Below are 21,413 nucleotides of genomic sequence, written 5' to 3'. Positions count from 1 at the left end.
TGGGATATTGTCCATCTATGTCAAACGTAAGAGTAGAGAAGGGTGAATTTTGCGGGGGCGATTTATGGTATCAGTCAAGCCTAAACACATTTAAAGAGTGACCATCTTATAGTCAAAGTCAAGTACTGTATGTGTATTAAAATATGTGCACAGTATGTGTGTGTGAAAGGAAGAAAGAGAAAACTCAAATAGATTTCAGTTCCTGGGCTGGCCACCTTGAGGCTGTTTACATGAGATTTAGTTGATTTGTAAACGTTATTTGGTTTGCTCCCACATGGAACACAGTGTTGTGTCCTTGATGGAGTTCCTCTTCTTACACGACATGTTCAGACACTGTTATGGGGTCATGTTGTGGGATCTATAATCCAGAAAGACTCAATGTCTGGTGTGGTATATCAACACACACATTGAAATCACCAGACACAAGCTCATAAACGCGTCATTAATCGGGTAAAAATCCAGTGTCACCTTGGGAACACGGTTAGTTCCCACCATTGCACATAAATTACCACCAATGATTTTGCATATGTTAAAGTCAGAGTCAATCGTCAAGTCTAGTTTTTCTGCTTGTTTCTTGTTCTCTGTGTCAGAGGGGGGAGTGCATGTGCAGAATGTTGGAGGCAAATTGGGCAACAGAAGTCATGAATAATGGCCGCTCACTAAGAGATAATGGAAATGAACAGGAGACTGTGTATGCAAATCCTTCTCTCTTTCAACCTCCACCTTTCACTTCCTCCATTTTACCGTCATTTAAGTATCTCTGTCATTTTCTCAGTCTCTCTCTCTCTCTCTCTCAGACCCCCCCTCCCATATTTTCCTTACTGGGTAATGGACAACCAGGGCAATACCTTGGAGGGAAATTTTGCATGCTTGACATAATTTGGATGGGTTTGTGTGTTAACAGCATCCCCTGCCTTGGCTAAGAATAAGCGTACCACATTCCTCATTAAATTTAGAAGAGCTCCCAGCCATACAATAATGTGCTCTTTTGTGATGCCAGTTAACTATTTAAGTGTTTTCATGTGCACTCCACACCAAGCGCTCTCTCTGATTGTGTTTGACCACATTAACTGTACAAATAACACCATCATCTGGTATTGTTTTGCAGAAAGAAATGTGTATTTACGTCTATTTTGATCCTAGTAAGTAGGTCAATTTGTATATGTGTATATCTGTTCCATTCATATATACCTACAGTATTCTTTTCAAAATTCTTAGGAATATTATCATAGTTATTATTACGATATGTGACCCATTTCACTGTCAGTATTTTATATATGGTTGTCATGGAAATACGCCAAAGGGCACAGTAGAGAAATAATAACTCCCCTGTCAGGTGCCACAGTGAAAATTATGGGCATGTCAGACAAGTCTGATATTGGCTGCTGTTCATAACTTAATAACACAGGTCTAATGTGCAGTTCACCCACACGCTAATATCTCTTTTGACACAGACGAAATAGAGGTTGACTTTAAATAGGGCACTAGCCTTGTTTTTTTTCTTCTAATTCTGTTATCCTAATAACACTTGACTTGATGTCAGTGCTTAAGTGGTTTTCAACCAGAGGGACAAAGCATGTTTTTCTACAGAGCTGACAGCCATTTTCCTTGTGGTTTGCTCTTACTCATTTGAACTCTGACCCAATTTCTGTCACCGGGCTTGGAGGAAAACCCATCCTTTTTATTTTTGCTTTCTGGGAAATATGTCAAAAGATTCATTGGCATTATTTAGACATCAGTGCTATACAGAGGATATCTTCTGCTGATTTGGTTACAGAATCATGTGGGAATAAAAACCGACAAGTTGCTATTTCGGACTAGTAAAGTCAAAGTGGCGCCTTGTGTCAGCATTCTTTCAGTGAAGGGGGGCAGCTCATTTGTATGTGGTTGAGAAATCGTTTTAGCGAGCGCAGCAGCATTTTAACTCGACGTTGCAGTGGGGAGTAGCACTGTATCTTTGTTGCGTTGCTTGCAGCACTTTTCCACGGTTCCGATTTAAATGATTTATTCTGACAGAAGGATGACCTTCTGTCCATTAAAGCAATTAGCTGAAGCTTTCATGGTCATATCCAGTACGGTATAAGAGGTGTGTGCTAGTGTTGAGCCTACAGAGAGTTCTATTTTCAAATCAACCCGTGTTGAGTGTTGGACTAGCCATCAAACCAACTCTCCTGATGATGTTTCCTCCAGTTCTCCATGGCAGCACCGTCGATGTGAGGCGTCAGAAGACATTCCAGGGGCTCTAATGGCTTTTTCAATGATAGCGTTCGCTGAATGATAATGAAGTATGGGGAGCCCTTAATTGAATTGGAAATAATTAGACAAAGCACTGTCAGACATTAAGAGGAGCATTGCAATGCATCAAAAGATCAAGTTGTCAGACTGAGCCACGCTGGTGAATTCATTGTGACTTTCATGCCTTCTGGGTACTGCTCAATGACAAGGCGTGATGGATTTAACCCCCCTGAGGTTAGCCTATGTGCGCCTTAGCCAAGAGGAGCTCTTTCATTCAAGTTACAAAAATCCAAAGTGAGATTCTGCTGAGACCCTTTAACAGCTGTGCGCAAGTGATCCTCCAAGGACCGGAACCAGCGATCCTCTCTGGTCATCTCAAGTCATGACAGTGACCCAGATAACAGTGACGGCAGAGTCATGCTGATACCTACAAGCCTGTTCATGTGCCCCACAAAGGATGTTTTTTTCTTTCTGGAACAGTAGGCCACGAAGAAGGAGACGTTATTAGTTTGGTGCGGAATACTAATAAAGCCAGATTCCCTGCATTCCTTCACTTGACCTTGCAGTTCGTTCCAAGCTGACATCCTAAAGGTCCTGCCTGCTGGTTCGTCTGGCCTGGGGCTCTCTCTCCTCTCCTAATATGTTTCCAGCTGCTCTGCAACTAGTGTAATTAATGTTGTATAGCCGTCAGCACAGACGTATTATGATAAAGTCACTGGGTGTTCAATAATTCCGATTTCATATGAGCTTAGTATATCACCACAGTTCCGCTTTGTCCAAAACAAACACATAGTGAATATATATATATTTATATATATATATATGTTATATATACTATTTTTATTTAACCACTGTTGCTTTAACAAAATGTAATTCTCTCAAGCTAATGTTTAATCCTATACCTCAAAATAGAACAAAAAGTCAGGGAACTTTTTTTCTTTAGTTTTTCATAAGGAACATTTGGTGTGAAAAAAAGTGTTAACTCACCATAAAGCACTGTTATGTAATACACTCACTGTTGAGTGCAGCTCTCCATGTAACAAGGTTACAGATTGGTTTTCTAAAACAGTCCCAGATTCAGAGCATGAAGTCACTGGGGCCTACAGTACAGCCTGCCTGTTCCAGATACGACTTGGCCTGTTTAAACTAATGTCACAGAGAGAGAAAACAAGCTCTGTTTGGTGACACTCAGGTCAACTTGTAAGCATTAACTGTCGTGAGTCAGACACAACGTTTAAAAGGAATACTGTAGCACTTGATGTTATTGATAGACTTCAGCCTTATACAGAAAGAAGAAAAGAAAGTAGAAAGAGAGAGAGGAAGAGAGAGAGAGAGAACAAACTAAAGGAAAATAGTATGTGCAGTATAATACTCTTCTGTTGTGAACATGCAGTTGCCAAGATTGTCACTAAAGGCCAAGTGTGGTTTTCCATGCCATTTTCTAAGGCTGTTTTGGAAATAACATGATGTGATAGGTCACTGAGTCACTATAAGTTTCACCTCCGGTAATTACGTCCTCCCCTTCCATTTCATTTAGCTTCGTTTTTTTTTTTTTCCTTATGAAAATGCAATCTGAGATTCCCCTCGGCTGCCTCTAACCTTGGATATGATTTAATTGTCATTGCTTTAGGAATGCTGCTGTGAAGTATTTGACTGAAACTGGCTCCAATCAAGTGACTCCTTTATCCTCTGAGCATAGGTTTCTAGAAGGTCACTGCATTGCTGTTGGTATTAGTTAACTTGAGATGTGGGTGTACAAACAGTTGGAGGTTTTAAATTATTGATGGTGTTTTGTTTGTTTTCTATACATATAAATCTTATCTGGCAGGTTTATATTTTTATTATTTATCTTTAATTAACAATGTTTACAAGCTCAAATGCGAGCGCTACAGTACAAGGAGATAAAGGGATGTGAAGAGTTATAAAAGTTACTACAGCCGCTGCATCATCTCTCTAATTCTATTGTCTTCCTCTCAGCCCCAAACCTGAAGGGTCGACCCAGGAAGAAGAAGCTGTCGGTCTCCCAGAGGAGAGATTCCCAGGGTCAAACTCAGGGGTCACAGGGGTCACTGGGGTCACAGAATTCCAGCAGCCCAGAAAAGTCCCCAACAAAGGTACCAACTCCCCTAACAATTGTGATCATGTTCACTTTGGTTCAGTTCAGTTGCTAGACTGTTATTAGACTATTTTTGGTTCTGTTGGAAAACCACAGGAAAACAAACTGTCTAAAAGAATGCTTTTTCGATGCCAACGACAAATTATTTTGTATGAAAGAACCAATCACCCATGGAACCTCCACTATTCGTTGTTCACTTTTGCCTCTGAAACTTCTTTCATTTGCATTACCCACAGATCAAAGTCAACTGCAAAGTGTCCATCCCTAACATCAAGATAACAGTAGCCAAACCCAAGAACAATAGCATCTGTAAAAAAGCTCCTGTGGAAGAGAAGTTGAAGGAGAGGATGAAGGAGGAGAAGGAGGAGGAGAAGGAAGAGAAGGATGAGAAGAGAGAGGAGGAATCGTCAAAGGAGAGTGATGCAGAGGAGCAGACCTTCCTGGAGGCTTTGTATGAGTACATGAAAGACAGGGACACTCCCATCGAGAGGATCCCCTTTCTGGGGTTCAAGCAGAGTGAGTCAGGCTCTCTAACTTCTAATCCATGCTTATCATATGATCTAATATCTTGTTCTTAGTCGTTTGCAAGACTGCTCAAACCATCAAGGTACCGGTAGTGTTTTAAACCATACAATTATTTATGGGCATAAGGTCAACACATTAAACTGCCATTAACTATCATGTAACTACATAGTAATAACTAATTTCAGTGTAAAATTGCAAAATCGAGCTTTATGTAATATAAACATTACGTTGGACTCATATTGTTATATTTGCCAGCAATTGCAACACAGATTTTCTACCTGAAAGATTCGGGGCTTTTGAGAAAATACATTTTTCCCACCCTTGCAGGAACCTAGATTTATGAAGTGACAGATCTTTCTTTTTTTACCTGGTTTCTTCAGTTCCTCCTGGCATCTTTTTCCCATCCATTTCATTCTTTTCGCATCAGCTTAAACTTGCTAACTCCCTCCACAACAATAAATGATGGTTTAGGGTTGTCGCCATGGCAACAACCTTGGTACACGCGCTTGTGTTTGGAAAAGAGAGCATGCGCGACAACTGAAAACTGCACTTTTTAATGCACAATGTCTGATCATGCGCTTATTTAAATTAAAACCTAGTGCAGCCTATTAGCTTATCAGTCACACAGTAACTTAATTTACATGTATAGTTTTATTCGGTGTGTGAAAAAACTAAGATTAAGCAGGCAATCTTCCGGCCCAATTTATGAGCGGGCTGAGCGGCCCACCGGGAATTATCCCGATTTTCCCGATGGCCACTCCGGGCCTGCTGGGCCTTCTCAGACTTTAGTTATAGCCTACAATATCATTGAATGCAATTTACATAATTTACATAGCAGTTCCTATTTACCTACAATGTTTTTACTAGAGGTATTGGGATGTGGTTGCATGGTATTTTATGTAACCCTAATGTAAAGTGTGGCAGTTAAAGTATAGTCATCTCCCTATCTAAAAGATAATTACAGAGAACCGGATGACACAGATCTGATGATTTGTGACGTGTCAAGGTGCTGTGCTGCGTGTGTTCATATGACAAGGCAGGAACACCTGTCTTCCTGTAGCAAGGTCTCAAGTCGCTCCAAAACACTTTCTTAGCAGTGTCGAAGCATCACAGGCAGAGTAAAACAGATCAGATCAAATGAGGCGTATGTAGGTCGGATGTTTCCCCTTGAAATGTCGGGCCTGCACTGTACACATTAGGAGGAAATGCCTTTTGTAGAAAACCATGTACAGGAAGGGCCATTCAACGTTCGATGTGCAGCAATGCAGCGTTAGGAAAGAGCAATTTGTGCATTAGGAAGATGAGTGTCTTTTTAATGACACTTTCTGTTCTGTAATGCTCACTTGAAAAGCTCTTCGACACACAAAAGTGGTGGTTAACCCTGATATGAAGGCCAGAACACCATTCTACTGATATTTTGACAAATATGTCATGCTCGATACAAGAGATGTTGCTGCTAAGTAGGTCATTGTGGTTGAGAAAGTATGAAAGTGCCTTGGTGTACTCTTACTGTAGTTTAGAATCTGTCTCCTCCACAGTATTTTTGTAGCAGGCGAAACGCCAACTGTTTTACATACAGAGTATGCTTTGAATTACTAGCTCAGCCACATCATAAGAGAAGAGTCCTCATTACAGACTGGTAGTAATGCTGTTTAAACTTTGTCCTTGAATTGGCAGCAGGAATATTCAGACACATGTAAAAAGAAAGAGAGAGTTGGGGGGGGGGGGCAAGACAGAGTTAATATAATTATTACAACAAATCCTCAGATGGAATCAGCTATTCTTACTCCTTTTTAACCACTGCAACCGCTTTTTAAGCATCAAAGGAAAACATTTTCAGTCATGAAAATTGAAATATGTGCCTTTTTTCGTCTATTTGCTTTCATGAGTTAATCTATAATTAAGCGTAACTGCAAAGCACATGATGTTTGAATGGAGTAGTCCTGTCATTTTCTGTTTAATTTCCCTCCTACACTCCTGTGTGATTGTTAACACAGTCTATTCAATGACATCTTCCTTTCTCGCCTTTGGCTCTCAAATACACACACAGACAGCAACACATTCCTCCTCATCTGGAAGCACAATACAGGCCAGACAGTGGAGCACAGATTGTAGAGAAATAATGCAGAAGACTGATCAATCAATCCCGGCTTTTATTTGAATGGAGGGTTTTAGCTGAGAGTCTGCTTGATCTACAGCCCCACAGTTCAGAGTCTGTTATCTGTCTGAATAGATTGGAACCCTTAGGTTTAGCAGGAGCTCGAGGAGGTATCCAGGTCTGCAATTCGGCCCAGCCCAGCCCCAGACAGGAGAGAAATGCACTTCTGATGACTACAAGGCCACATGACAAAAGGCAGTTTCATTATCTTCCATTCACTTGGGTAAACAGCTACTCCCAGTAATGGCACTGCATTCCCAATGCGAGTATGAGAGGAAGATGGGAGTGGTGAGGGGTCCAGGGAGGGGTAGTTGGAAGGCTGAGAATAAAGAGGGGGTGGGGTGGGGTGGGGTGGGGTGGTGGTGCATGGGAAGGCTGAGCAAGAACTAGGGAGAGAGAGAGATAGTTGAGAGTTTAACATCACATCGCACATTCTAAATGGCCTTGATCTATTATTGTTGTTGAAAATTAATTTCATTGTGCCTTTAATAGAGGTTCTTGTAGCCCTCTGTCTAATTGACGTTGTGTGTATTCAGGGGAACATTGTGTTGGCCTGTTTTGTTATCCTTATCTCTCTGATAATTACCCCTGTTGAATGGAAGGAATTAATAGTAAAAAAAAGTACAGGCACCGACGCATCTAAGAAGAAGATTCTCTTTGTATTATCTCTCTTGTCTGTCCTTCCTAATTCTGGATGCCGGTGTGGTAATTACAGTCGATGCACAACAACGCAGTTAATAGGCCAGAGTTAGCTCTACAGTAGGAAAACACAAAGCCGGTCTCCTCAGTTCAAATGAAAAACCCAGCCTGCTGCCTTTGTTATTCTGTGTGTGCATTGACAACAGTCGTGGAGAAGAGGGAGAAAAAAAAATCAATGCTGTCAAATGCGGAGATAGGAAAATGTCATTTTGACAAATGCAAGCCTTTGTGTACGCACAGATTGAATTTTGATGGATTTCTCCCCGGGCGAGCCTATTTTTTTATTTATAGGTCTTCATATAAAAATGTTAAACAATGATGTTACAGAAAGCAGATACAAATGTCATTGTTTGGGGGAAAATCGCACAATAACCTAAGTTCATTGTTTGCGGGTAAATACAATGTCAGATATGGAGAGATTGCAGGCTTTTATAAGGTTTTTATAAGGCAGGATTTTGATTACCTCAGAATCGTTTGCGTTGCACAGTACTTATGACCTCACATCATGTTGTCTGCCAGGGTTTGCATGGAGATATAATATGCAAACTATCATTTGCATTTGTGCCTGATGTTGAGGGCACAAATATAATTTATGCTGGATCGTTACAATTATCTTGATTCATACCCATTCATTGAAGTGTTGCTCAGCTTATTGTTGCAAAATGGCTAATTAGTTAGCATGTACTTGTTAACAATGTAGTTTGAAAGGCATTTACCAGAAACTGATATCGTAATGTTTATTGCGCTTATTCTGTATGTACTTCCAAGAATTCAACACAATGGTTTTAATGACAGACTTCGTTCCAAATAGTTCCAAGTGCTACTCGTTACACGTATAACTTCAGAGACAAAGAAGTCTTTCACAGAGTTTTTTTTGTGTGTGTCATTACCATTTTTTGCCATGATATCTTTCCTTGTAATGTCTCTACTGCAGTTTGTGATTTTGACAGTTATGTCTCTTATGGCCAGTCTCCTTTACCAATCACCTCATTGTTTGTTGTCCTTTTAACAGTAAACCTTTGGACTATGTTTCAAGCAGCCAGAAGACTTGGGGGATATGAGTTGGTAAGTGTTTACACATGTTCTGCACCATTCCCCCTTTCTTTGCAGTCTCCCTCACAGTTGTATAGTCCCAAGAAATTCTTGGTTAGCCCCACATTTCGCAAAATGATGCCGTTGTTTTAAAACCCCCTCTAAGTGGAAAACATATGTTTCTCTCCTCTGTCAGAGGAAATTGGTCAAATCTGTAACTTTTTCCCATGTTGGGGCCGTAAAGCGGACTGCTATATTCAAGTCAGATGGCAGAGAAAAGACATTTGACTTGGCAGCTGAGCTACCTGCTATTCATACAAAAAGTGTTTCCAAATCTCGAGCCTTTTGATGTGAGTAGCAAACGCCTCTGACTTCATTAGCAGCGTTAAAGTCATACAAATAGACAGCCAGCCAAACCATAAACAGGAAACGGCTCGTGTAATAGAGACTTGTTTCATTTCGGAGCGTTTTTGATCTGTTGCTGATTATCACCCTTTCATGTTTGTCTTTGTGAGCAGGAAACTGTGTGGTTTGTGTATCTGTTCAATGATGAAGCTCATAATTCAGGCAGGCAGTCAGGCTTCTAAAAGAAGCATCTTAACCACAGTGTTGTCTTTGCCCCAGTTGTAGCGATGCTGTTATCTACAGCTATTATCCATAGCTTCCTCGTGTTGACGAGATTGATTACATAACAGACCAGTTTGTCTTGTGATATCAGCAGCTCACTGTGTAAAAGGATCAATACGTATCTCCCTGACATAGACACGTGTCAAAAGATGTTACTGTATGAAAAACTGCATCAGGAGAAACAGTTATCTGAAGTTCTCACTCTCACTCTCTCTCTCTCTCTCTCTCTCTCTCTCTCTCTCTCTCTCTCTCTCTCTCTCTCTCTCTCTCTCTCTCTCTCTCTCTCTCTCTCTCTCTCTCTCTCTCTCTCTCTCTCTCTCTATCCTCTCAGATCACAGTTCGCCGACAGTGGAAAAATGTATATGATGAGCTGGGTGGCAACCCAGGAAGCACAAGCGCCGCCACATGCACTCGCCGTCACTACGAGAGGTGAGTTATCAGTTGGCTGGCACCTCCGCTCCCGTCTGAAGATAGTTTTCTCCACATCCAACCCTGCTCATCATGCGTCCAACTTTGACATATGTTGCCTGCCTTGGATACTCCCAAGGCAGGCAACCCTTTCCTCAGAAGCACGCCAGCGTATTCATCAAGTTGTTAGTGCTACATGCTGTATATGTTGTTTTTTTTGTCATAATCAACAATACACTGATATGGTTTCTGTGTCTTGCTGTTTCTGTAAGGAAACTGAGAAAGCAACTTAGCCATTCCATTTTCCTCATTCATAATTGTATGGTATTATACACTCTGGCAATATAAAGACCTCTGACTTACATTAGTAACCCAGGCCTTTCCTAGTCACACCTTACATAGACATAACTTATGGCTATGCAGGCATATTAAAACAGAATAATGACAGTTTATCAATGAATCAAGGAACATAATTAATAGATAGGCATATTTCTCTCCTGGACATAAAGGGTTATGTGCTCATAAGCTTAATATAGCAAGGCATAGAACACTGTTTATTACTGAATATTCAGAACATTTTAAACAGTATAGAAGTAATAAAGTAATCATTATCTTTAATTGTTGTTAACTGATCAATACCCAACAGTTCCATTCTGCCTCTCTCTTACGTGACACCATTATCTAGGGGGGGTTTTGAACCCAAGCGAACACATGAACGTCCTTTGAGAGCCGTAGCTGCATTATACACGCACACACAGATTCTCAAGGTTAAACAAATGGCTAATGCAGTTTGCCTGGCTGCAGAAAACCACTCTTTCAGAAAGCCTCTCTCCGACGGGCGATTAAACCCCAGCGAGGCCTCTGGGCTCCGCCCGCTCAGGCACCGGCATCGCCGCGGAAACAGACTTACCTGTCAAAAGACAGCTTAGCTAGCAATATTGCACTGAGAAATATTGAAGGCACAGGAGCTTTTTTTTGGGGGGGGGGGGGGGGGGTACAGAGCATCTGTGGAAATAGGCAAAATGACAAGTAGTTGTTCTGAATAAAGGTTCTAAAGTGTGAATGAGTGATGGGTGCAGATGTAATGTAAGGCAATATTGACAAGCGCGGTGGTTACAATTAGACTTGAATTGGCTGGCTCTTTCGATTCAGTAACATCTCTGGGTTACTACGGTAAATATCACCTTTAATGTGATAAAAGCAGTGCGGTGTACCCGGTAATTGGATACGGTTCAGCATTTCAACTGTATCTTCAGCCTTTAAGCTTCCTTGTACAAGCCAGTGCTGTATTCTCTCACCATGGTGGTAACCCAGAGGGTGGCAGAGGGCTGGGAGTGAGAGGTGGGAGGCTGGGGGGCTGAGAGAGGGACGGAGGGGCCAGTGAGGTGTGACTGCTGCGCTGGCTACTTTCCCCCACTCTTTCCAGCCACAGAAATACTGAGAAATAGTGCTGAATCAAAACAAACCAATAATAATCCACACTGCGGGGTGAATATCACCCTGTCAAAAAGGAGGGAGGGGGAGATAGACAGAGAGAGAGCGTGAGGGAAAGAAAGAGAGAGAAATGGTAGTAATATCAGTGAGAAAAAAAACCAAAACATGGAGGGATTTTAGCTGAGGCTCACTGTTTCAGTTGCTCTGAGGGCAATTAACTTCACTGTATTAGCTCAGCAAACAAAGCTATTCCTCCCTCCACCTCCCTGAGTTGGAAGCGTATGATGAATGACCCTGTTTGTGTGTTTGTTGAAGTGTGTGTTTGTTCCCTGTTGGAGGCTTTGTTCCCCCCTAATGATTACTCAGCAATAAGGAAACGCACATACACAATCAAGATTTTTTTCTGGAACGTTCCTTACACACACACACACACACCCTCTCCCCACAAAAGATGTGGAACATTTTGGATGTAATTGGGTTAGATTAAGTTAACATTCAGTACTTGGTCTTTTTTTTTTTTGCTAGACCTTGGACATCCCAACCTCTGACTAATGTGAAATGATCCACATTATCCATTTACCTCACTGCAACGGAGATCATCTGAAATGGTTGCCTAGGAGACATTATTGTGAATGATATGGGGAGACATAATCACTGTATTTATGCTGCTCTGGAGTGGCAGTGCAAGCAGGATAATGGAGCGCAGCGTTAGAATTGAGCTTCACGATAACCTTAAGTAATTGTCATTTCCAAAGTTGCTCATTGCGGTCATCTGAGTGTTCATTAGCTTAAAGGGAAAAATCAATATTTAACATCCAACCAAGGCCTGCAACTCCAGCTGGGAAAAGCTCTAATGATATTTATTTAAACCGTTTCCCAGATTAGCTGTCAGGCCTCGGCTCTCTGAATTAAAAATGAGGTCATGAAAAGATGGCATCAATAACCTTGAAATAGACTGCCTCGCTCCCGCTCTCGCTCTCTCTGCGCTTCTCTCCCTTTTTAGGCTTCACACTGGTTTCTTTGATTATACAGGTCAATGCTTTTTAACTGCTCTTAAATGTTTAATCTGTGGCTCCATACACAATCCGTGTTACAGAAACCCTACATACAGCGTACATGTTTTCACCAATGTCATGCCTTTCTAGGCTTTCAGTTATTACAGCTTTAATACCTGCCATGTCGAAGCATATTACTGTAATTGCAGTGTGGGGAGTGGGGTTGAGGGTGGGGGGTGATATCCATGGCAACAGTGAAGCCATTTAGAATAATTTACTATTTTAAATCTCCCATGGTCAGGCAGAGTGGAAGAAACCGCAGAGAAGTTTATGAATTCCTCTCATCGTGAGCTAATATGGGTTATTTTACCAGATGAATTCCAGATGTACTCTGTGCATATCCCAGGTGAGGTGGAATCTTGGGTTTGTGTCTTTTGGATACAAACACGTCACATCCAATTGTAGACTGCCAGATCTCCTATCGATTAATTTTATTTACTCCTCGCGGTATTGATGTGGCTCTGTGTTCGCCCAGGCTGCAGAAAGAGAGAGAGAAAGAGACAAATAGAGAGGGAGGGAGAGAGAGTGAGAGAAAGAGAGAGACAGCGAGAGAGAGCGAGAGAGAGAGAGAGAGAGAGAGAGAGAGAGAGAGAGAGAGAGAGAGAGAGAGAGAGAGAGAGAGAGAGAGAGAGAGAGAGAGAATACTGCGCTTAGTGCATAGGCTCACGACAAGATTAGAAAGCTCTTGGTCATTTGCCACGCTGTGGTTCCTGTTAGTGTAGCTATGATCCTGAAACGTATCCCTTACCCATAGTCATTAAGTGTTCCTCTATGCAAAACAGATGAAGTGTTCCCTGTTCACTGATGGCAATCTGATACTTATGAAAATAGATGGTACTATTTATAATTTGGAAAGAGTTTGTAAACAAATGATATATAGCTTCACTTCAAATTAAATATGTTCATGCATATATGGAAGTTTAGAAGCTTAAAAAGAAGGAATGTTGCCGGTTCTGCTACTTCCTGTGAAGGTGTGCATGAACACATCGCGGATTGTCCCTTTAATTCAAACCACTCTGTCGGTGTCTTGCCCAACACCTGCCATGATTAACGTTTACTGTGTGTAGTTAATGAGGGTTAGCCTGGAGGGAATGGTAAAGGTCAGTTTAGAGCGGGTATTTCCAGACTTGACAAAGGCCTTAGTTTTACATTCCTTCTCAGGCTCCGTTTAACGGCGTGAATCAGGGTCACTTCAAGTGGTTTGACTTCTCAACAAAAGAGAAGCTTTGAAGGCAAATCTTTTCCAAAGCTAAAAGGGAACAATGTCTGTTTATCCCTCCACTCACTCCCCTCTGAACACATGCTATTTGCTTTCCTACTGACAGGAGTTACTGTTTTGCCAGACCTTTGAAGCGGTCTAATCAAAACAGTTGCTGATAAATATGGATTACATTTTTTTTCCAATTTCTTCCACACTTATTTTGTTATTGATGTTGTAATAAAAAATCTTATATTTTCTTCAAAATAGTTTGACGGCCTCAGGCACTGTCGACTAGCTCCTAAAAAAAGGGATTCTTCAACGCATGAAAAGACTGTTGTAAACTAAACACAACGCCAGCTAAAATTAATTTCAACATCAGTAAAAGTGCTGAATGGAATAGCCTGCAGTCTTTTTCCACTGATTTGGTGACTTAGGCATTTCTTGGATTCCACACACTAGTCACCCTGTGTAGTAATTTAAAACGCAGTTTAGACCAACCATTACATTGGTAGTGTGCCAGTTGAGTGTATTTTTGCATAGTTGCTGCTGTTGCATTTATTATAAGCATTTGAGCCACTGAATAAAAAAGCACTGACTTTGGGATTAGAAAAAAGAGAAGTTAAATGTTGTAGGCTATGCTAGCATTTGCTTGATTCGATTATCATGACAAGTTGAAAGTGACAGATATTCAAAATGTGCTTGCCTGTACAACATCCTGGATTCAGTTTATTGGGTAATTTTGACATGCTTCAATGTGTAATGTGCAAGAAAAATGGCTGCTCAAACAAAGCCTCAGTGAAACATTGCCGTAAGCGGAAGTAAAGTATTTATTGATCCCATAAAAATATAAGCACTCCCCTTCTCATTTTCCCTGGGACTTTCAGTCGGTGCTCACTCTGCCCTCTAGTGCACAGAGTGGTGTATTGCATCTGTTTTTGTAATTGCCTTGGCCTGTTGTATTCATTACTAGAGGTATTCCTTAAGGGGGCACTTCCTACTTTGAACTATGCAGGATCGCCTGAAGAGTAAGAAAACCCTTATTGCATCGAGGTCGCAAACTCTCATCACAGAATGTACATCTGAATTCCCCTCCGAGCCTCCCAAATTACACAAATATACATGCAGACAGCCTCCTCAGCCTGCTCTATGCTTTCAGGAAATTGCTACTTACATAAGTGGTAGTATTGTATTATGGTTGCTGTATTATGTGATTGTGGACCGGTTATATGCACAGCTCAGACTCATTCTCCGTCTCTCCCCTGTGTGGGTGCCATGTGTAGTCCGATGGTTCAATTCCAAGCTATCTCAGAAGAAGCAGGCTTCCTGCCGGTTGAACACGAGGAGAAAAAGACGCTAACCGTTGCTTTGTTAGAGATTCTGTTATTCAAAGTTAAATTACATGGAGGGCAGCTCCAGAATACTGATTCTGTTAAAGTGCCATGCGACAGGGGTTGCTAATGGGGTTTTCTGTCGAAGGTAGCAGCAGCAATTGGCAGAAATCTATGTCACAGTGGCTCCCAGACCCATAATGATATTCCACAGAGTTGATTCAGGGCAAGGCAGCCATTCTTCATCGAAAGATAAAAATGCCTGGTCTTTTCTGGTGTGTTCGTACTGCCTGAAACACAATGTAAAAATGATTTTATTACCATCCCTGTCTCTACATATATATGTAGATACTCAATCCACACAGGGGTGTGATTGTTGGTGTGAGTCTATCCGCACTATAGAAGCCAGACACAACACTGTGCTGGGTGATGTTCATCCCTACAATAGATCATATCCTCCACCATTTATCATGTGTGGAGAGAAAGGGATGCAGTCAGGGAATAGGAATGCGCTTTCTATGTACAGTATATAAATACATATGTATGTTTTTGGTAGTTAGTCATATTCAGTAAGCACATTATGGCTCAGTGGTGCGGTGCTTTATGGAGAATCGTTTTCTTTGTGCTCTATTAACATCTGTCCTTCATCTTTGTCCATCTCTCTCTTTCTCTTTCTCTTTCTCTCTCTCTTTCTCTCAAATAAGTCACATTTAATCGTACATTTCCTTTTCTGGCCTGGGGCCTTGTGCCAGCTGAATGAAATGTAGTTTTACCGCTTTCTCTGCCAGCACTTTTGTTCAGAGGAAAAATAACAGAAATCCCATGGAGACACTTGAACTCTCTGAGGGATTTTTGTTTCTTTTGAAGAGGAGACGAAGCTCTCTTGATTTATTGTTTGTTTAACCACAGCAGTGTCCCTTAAAAGGAATTGAGCAACTAGTCAGTGTACTATTCGTACATGTGATGAAACCTATATTCTTGTCTCATGACCATAAAACCCTTTTTCTGCATCGTTTTTCAGATTGTTATCTTCACAAAGGAGTTGGAACTGCTTTGAAAAAGAATATTTAACCACTAGAATATTTGTTTTCAATACATCTCACATATCCCTTCACATTATTCCGACACATATCCTATATTCATTTAGCATGCCGAGTAACAAAAGCCAGAATTTTTTCATTTTCTGAGCAGAACTAAGAATAAGCTATTTTAGAAGGTTTACACAGCTGTAAGTTGTTAAATGTCTTTATGGTAATATGATTTGAAGATCACCACACTTATATGCCTTGCCTTAGTGCACACTGCACACTGTATGTCTGCCAACAGAACTAGCACATACAAGCTATGTTGAACCATGCTCCATACAAACCCATTCACGCCCACAAATGTATTATTTTGGTCAGCCTACTGTGAAAGACATTCCTTGCCGTTGCCTCTGAGGTAATGGAAGCCAGTTTTTCCTCTGCCACAGTTTAGTTATGTGGTAAATCTCACCTTTTGGACTATGGTTGATTAACTCTGAGCGTTTTCCTCCTGACCTCTCCAGACTCCTCCTTCCATACGAGAGGCACACCAAGGGAGAAAAAGACAAGCCCCTCCCCTCCGCCAAGTCTAAGAAGCCGGAGGTGGCAGGCGGGGGGGTGGAGGGGGCCGGCAAACCGAAGGCTGTCGCTGGCGTGAAGAGGACCAAGAGTGGAGCGAACCAGAGACAGACGGCCAAGAGGGACAAGGATGAGACGATCACAGTCACAGAGCAAACACAGGTCAGTCTCAAGATTGTTAAACCTGCCGTTTCTCTCTCTCCCTCCCTCTCTCCCTCTCTCTCTCTCTCTCTCTCTCTCTCTCTCTCTCTCTCTCTCTATTTCTCTATCTCCCTCTCTCTCTCTCTCTCTCTTTCTCTCTCTCTCTCTCTCTCTCTCTCTCTCTCTCTCTCTCTCTCTATCTCCCTATCTCTCTCTCTCCCCCTCTCTCTCTCTCTCTCTCTCTCTCTGTAACTCTTTTATTCTTTCAATTAAATCTTTATTGTTCACAAATATGGAAATCTGCCTTTGGTTTTAGAGATTGGTGAGAATAGTAGTAAATCACTGTCATTTCTCTCTATCTGGCTCAATGTTTTTTTTTTTTTTCACTTTCCTAAATTTCTGTGCGTGTGAACTAATCGTGGCTCTCTGGTGTCCTGTCCCCCCCGAAGGTGGACGAGGTGAAAGAGGAGACCCCGGATCCCGTCGTTGCAAACCAGGAAGTCTCGACCAGAGACGAGCCAGAGGAGGAGGAGCTACAGCTCACCCTCAAGAAGGAGGAGCCTCTGAGCGAGGTCAAATCCCCCGTCATCCTCCTTCCAGACTCAGACTGCAGTAGCCCTCAACCCGCCGCCCTCATCAGAGACCCCTGCCTCCTGCCTGAACGACAGGCCCCAAGGGCCTCTGGCCAGGAGACAGACAAGCCTAGCCCCAACCACCAGGACCAGGCTGAGAGGCTCCCCAGCAGGAACCCCAAGTACTCACCCTCCTGGGACCACAGCAAGCCAGTTGGATTTAACTGTCCCCCAGAACCAGGCAGACTGGACCCTCCTGTAACCAAGGAGCCTGTAGAGATTCACGGAGGCAGGGTGGGGAAGGTGCTGCCCATGTGCAAACAACCACCGGCACCTCCAAAGCAGCAGCATTTAGATGCCACGAACCCCATGGCAGACAAGCAGGACTTTGCCTGCAAGAAGGAGTCCAGTCAGGGTCAGTTTACAGCTCCGGTGTACTCGAAGGTAAACCTCGGGGTCATGTCGCCCCTAGCCAAGAAGAAGCTTCTCTCTCAGGTCTGCGAGACCAATCCGTACTCCTTCAGTGGCCCTCCTCCCCCTCTTCCTCCTCCTCCTCCTTGTGTTCCTCCTCTCCTCACCCCTCCTCCCATGATCAGTGATGTTTGTGACAGGGTAGTGGAGGCAGTGGGTCAGAGGCAGGGCTCTTCTCCAGACAGCCCAGAGATAGCTCCCGTCTTCAGGCCGTCAGTCATCCAGCACGCCCAGAGCATCAAGCCCCACCTACCCCAGGAGAGGAGCCCCTTAGGGGATCTGTCCGAGTCCTACTCCAGCCGGGTGAGTCACCTCCAGACCCGGATCAACCCTCCATGGCACCCCTACCTCCACCGGCCTGAACCCCAGGATGGGGTGGAGAATGCTGGGGAGAAGCTGATGCAGGTACCCCCCCAGGCGCCCAGCTATAGAGGTGACTGCTACTCCTCTCCTCACCTGCACAGCCTCTACCGGCAGACGGAGAACTGCTTGAATCAGGAGAGGATGTGCGGTTATCCTGGTGGAGATAAAAGAGGGCATTTTATCAGGGACTGTGAAAACGGGGAGGGATTCCACTCCAGCAGCACTGACAGAGAAAGCCTGGCTTACAGAGCTCCCCTTTATCACGAGAGGACACACACACACGGCGACAGAGCTTTGGAGGACGAGCCGCGGGATTTCAGCATCTCCAAACCGGTTTCTCAAAGGTTGTCCTTCTCCAAGCCCTCGTTCTGTGGCCTCCCATATCCCATAATGCATCAAGGTTTGGACTCTCACCCCAAGGCATGCCGGGTTCCCCCCATGACCATCTCCGCACCCAAACACAGCAGCCAGGACGCCTCCCAGTCGTACCCCAGCTGCAAACCCTCCTCCGAGTCCCTCCCTACCCGAGTCCCCTGCAAGCGGAGCCTGGGGGAACTGGAGAACGAGGGTCTGCCCGACCGCAAGATCCGCGTGGTCACGCCCATGCACCCCGCCGGCTCGCTCCGCCGCGGCGACCCGCAAGGCGAGGAGCTCAAACCCGCCGAGCCGGCCCACGCCATCCACCTCAACAGCCACATTCCCGGTGAAGGCCACACCTACCCTGCCCATGCCCCCATCTACCCCGGCATGTACCCAGGGTCACTGGTCCATGCCAGGCAGGACTCCCTGCAACACCCCCTCCAGTACCTGAAGAGCCAGACAGCCGTCTCCCCCCTCATGCCCCCCCTGGCCTTCCACTCCATGATGCTCCAGAGGCAGCTGATGGCATCGGGGCCAAGCCCCCACCATTATTACAGACACCCTGGAGGAGCGGCGGCTCTGTATGGGGACCTCCTCCACCACCTCTACCCCCTCTCCACCCTCACCCCCCCTCCGCTGTCCTCCGTGCACCCCAGCACCAGACTCTAGTGGCCGAGCTACGCCCCTACTCAATCTACCCTCCCAGTCCTACGGCCGCTTTTCTTTATCTCTCTGGAACAGTGGAACTTTTTGTTGTTGTTGTGTTCTATGATTCCGTTGAGCATGAGCAGACTATGGAAGGTTGAGGATGAACTATTTTTGTTGGAGATGGGCAAAAAAAAAACGAAAAAAAAAAAACAATTTTCTCCCTCCCTCGCTCGTGTATTTGTTTGTGTGTACCGTTTGCACTGCTTCGTAACCCCACTTAGCCTAAAGGTATGTTTGTCCCCATGTGCACATCATGTTACTGTGTTTGTGTAATGTTCCACCAAGCAGGTTATTTCTCACACGTATAAGTCAGGTCCTTTCTTACTATCTGTGACGGCAGAGGGAGCCAGGGAAAAAGCCATTGGCAGACTGCGCACACCCGAGAGGGATAATCCTATTTGCTGGGTTTCTAAAAGGTTTTGGATCCATGAGCGACATCACTGTAGTACCGACAACAGAAGTCCCCTCTGAATCGGTCCTGGGGATTCCATCATAACGTTGAAACACTAACAAAAAGAAGAAATAAAGAAAACATGCCATGAATGTCTCAAAATAAACTCTTTTAAGCTTAAGGTTAACCAAGGGGGAAATGCCATGCAGCTGTAGAACATTACTCAATTTTTAATCAATGTATTATTATTATTATTATTTTTTATCATTTTACTCTGGTGCGGTGTTGTAACCTGTTCATGTTACAGTGAAACCACCTGGATTCTACAAAATGACTGCTAAAACCATGGTGCTGTTCACTTCAAAACCACAATGTGCTGAGGTGCTGTACTCGTTCTTGGCAGAACGTTGTTTTGTGACGCATTATGAAGCAGCGATCTACTGTGGAATGCTCCTATTTATGCAGTACATTTAAATGCTCATTGACTTGAAATACTGTTACAAACAGATTTCCTCATTGGACAGTGACCTTCTATACCACTGAATGTGTCATGAGATTGCTTTGGGAGTATGTGTGCCTTTTACGATCTTTTATCAGAGCACCAGGGTCACAAGGATTTATCTTTATCTCTAAGTGACATGGAGACACACTTAAACAATGAATTGACCTAGTTGTCATCCATCATTTGTTATACATCTGGCAGGGATATTTGGGGTTAACGAAGGTTTAACATGAAGAAGGAGATGTATGTCAGACACAGGGGCAGTTCTGGGGGGGGCAGTGCCCCTGTGACAACAAGCTTGGACTCCCTTGTGGCCCCCCTAAATGTAGAGTCTGAATAATTATAAACATGGCCTTTTGCCTGTTAATGCCTGCAATGCAGTGGAGAAAATGATATGACAACAATAATGTTTAATGTAACTGGCCCCTCTTAACAGTTCAAATGACCAAAGCTTGGCCCCCCGATTGAAATGGTCTAGAACCTTCCCTGGTCAGACTGCAAGGCAACGCCTGAAGACTGGAGAACACCTGGTCTTGTTCTTACTGCCTCCAAAACTGCTGTTAATGGGGATTTAGGACATTTGAAACACTGCTACACGTGCTGTTAAAAGATCGTTGTAAAGCCAATCACCATGGATTTACAGGACACTTAATATTAATGTGTTTGTTTATGGTTAAGTACATTTTCTACGCATTTGACTCCGAAAAGCCAGTAGAGACAGTGGTAGTCTTAATAAGCCTTTAAATATTTCAGCTTCAAAAACATAGTTTGTAAGTAAACTTCTTTAGATTTATTTCCTGTGTAAATTATACTGTAAATATTATTGACTTCTGACACATTGGTTGTTGTTGTCATGTATACTGTATGTAGGGTATAATCTGTAAATATTATAAGTGCATACTGCAGGTCACACAATCTAGTAGTGTTGTCTTATTGCTCAATCTCAAGGTCACCTTCACTGATAAGAACACTACAGATATGAATGAGGACACTTTGATTTGCTTGTTTTGTGTTACTGTGTTTCACATTGTTTTCATATTGTTCACCTTTAAAGTGTTTTTTATACGATGTGCCATCTGTTTACCCATCACCCAGCTGGCAAACCAGAGGAAAAAAAACATTTTGTATTATATGACCCTCTGTATATTTAATTAAAATATTTTAATATCTACTCATGTCCCTGTGTGTAATCCCTCTCATATTGTTTTGTATTCTTCTTTAAAAGGTTTTGGTGCTATATTCTGACAGATGGGTGGGGTCAGGAGAAGCTTCAGTGAAATATTGAAACTCTGCAATCTGCCAGCATATGAACTCAAATGTGGAAAATCCCTCAGGATTTGAACAAAGGCTTATAACCCAGCTTGTTTACTTTACAATCCACTGAGAGTCTGTTAAATTTTATCAGGGATAATTCTGCTCTGTGGTGCAGCCACACTCTTGAAAGTGATATAATAGGAACACTTGTTTTGCTTGATAAGAGCAGTAT

At 43.1% G+C, this 21,413-nt stretch overlaps 1 protein-coding gene across 1 annotated transcript in view; it reads left to right on the top strand.

The window, feature by feature from the left end:
- Nucleotides 1-21,098, top strand: part of LOC146268567 (AT-rich interactive domain-containing protein 5B-like) — a 45,242-nt gene extending 24,144 nt beyond the window's left edge. The window contains exons 5-10 of the mRNA XM_084709831.1: nucleotides 4,213-4,349; nucleotides 4,588-4,867; nucleotides 8,746-8,798; nucleotides 9,724-9,821; nucleotides 16,365-16,581; nucleotides 17,010-21,098. Coding sequence (XP_084565957.1) covers nucleotides 4,213-4,349; nucleotides 4,588-4,867; nucleotides 8,746-8,798; nucleotides 9,724-9,821; nucleotides 16,365-16,581; nucleotides 17,010-18,995 — 2,771 coding nt within the window. The 3' untranslated portion in view covers nucleotides 18,996-21,098. The remainder of the gene's footprint in view (nucleotides 1-4,212; nucleotides 4,350-4,587; nucleotides 4,868-8,745; nucleotides 8,799-9,723; nucleotides 9,822-16,364; nucleotides 16,582-17,009) is intronic.
- Nucleotides 21,099-21,413: the final 315 nt, after the last annotated feature.

The sequence above is a fragment of the Hypomesus nipponensis genome, chromosome 11, assembly GCF_054491055.1.
Source record: "Hypomesus nipponensis isolate SF chromosome 11, ASM5449105v1, whole genome shotgun sequence".
Lineage (NCBI taxonomy): Eukaryota > Metazoa > Chordata > Actinopteri > Osmeriformes > Osmeridae > Hypomesus > Hypomesus nipponensis.
The sequence above is the reverse complement of the archived record's forward strand: the minus strand, read 5'-3'. Positions and strand labels throughout refer to the sequence as shown.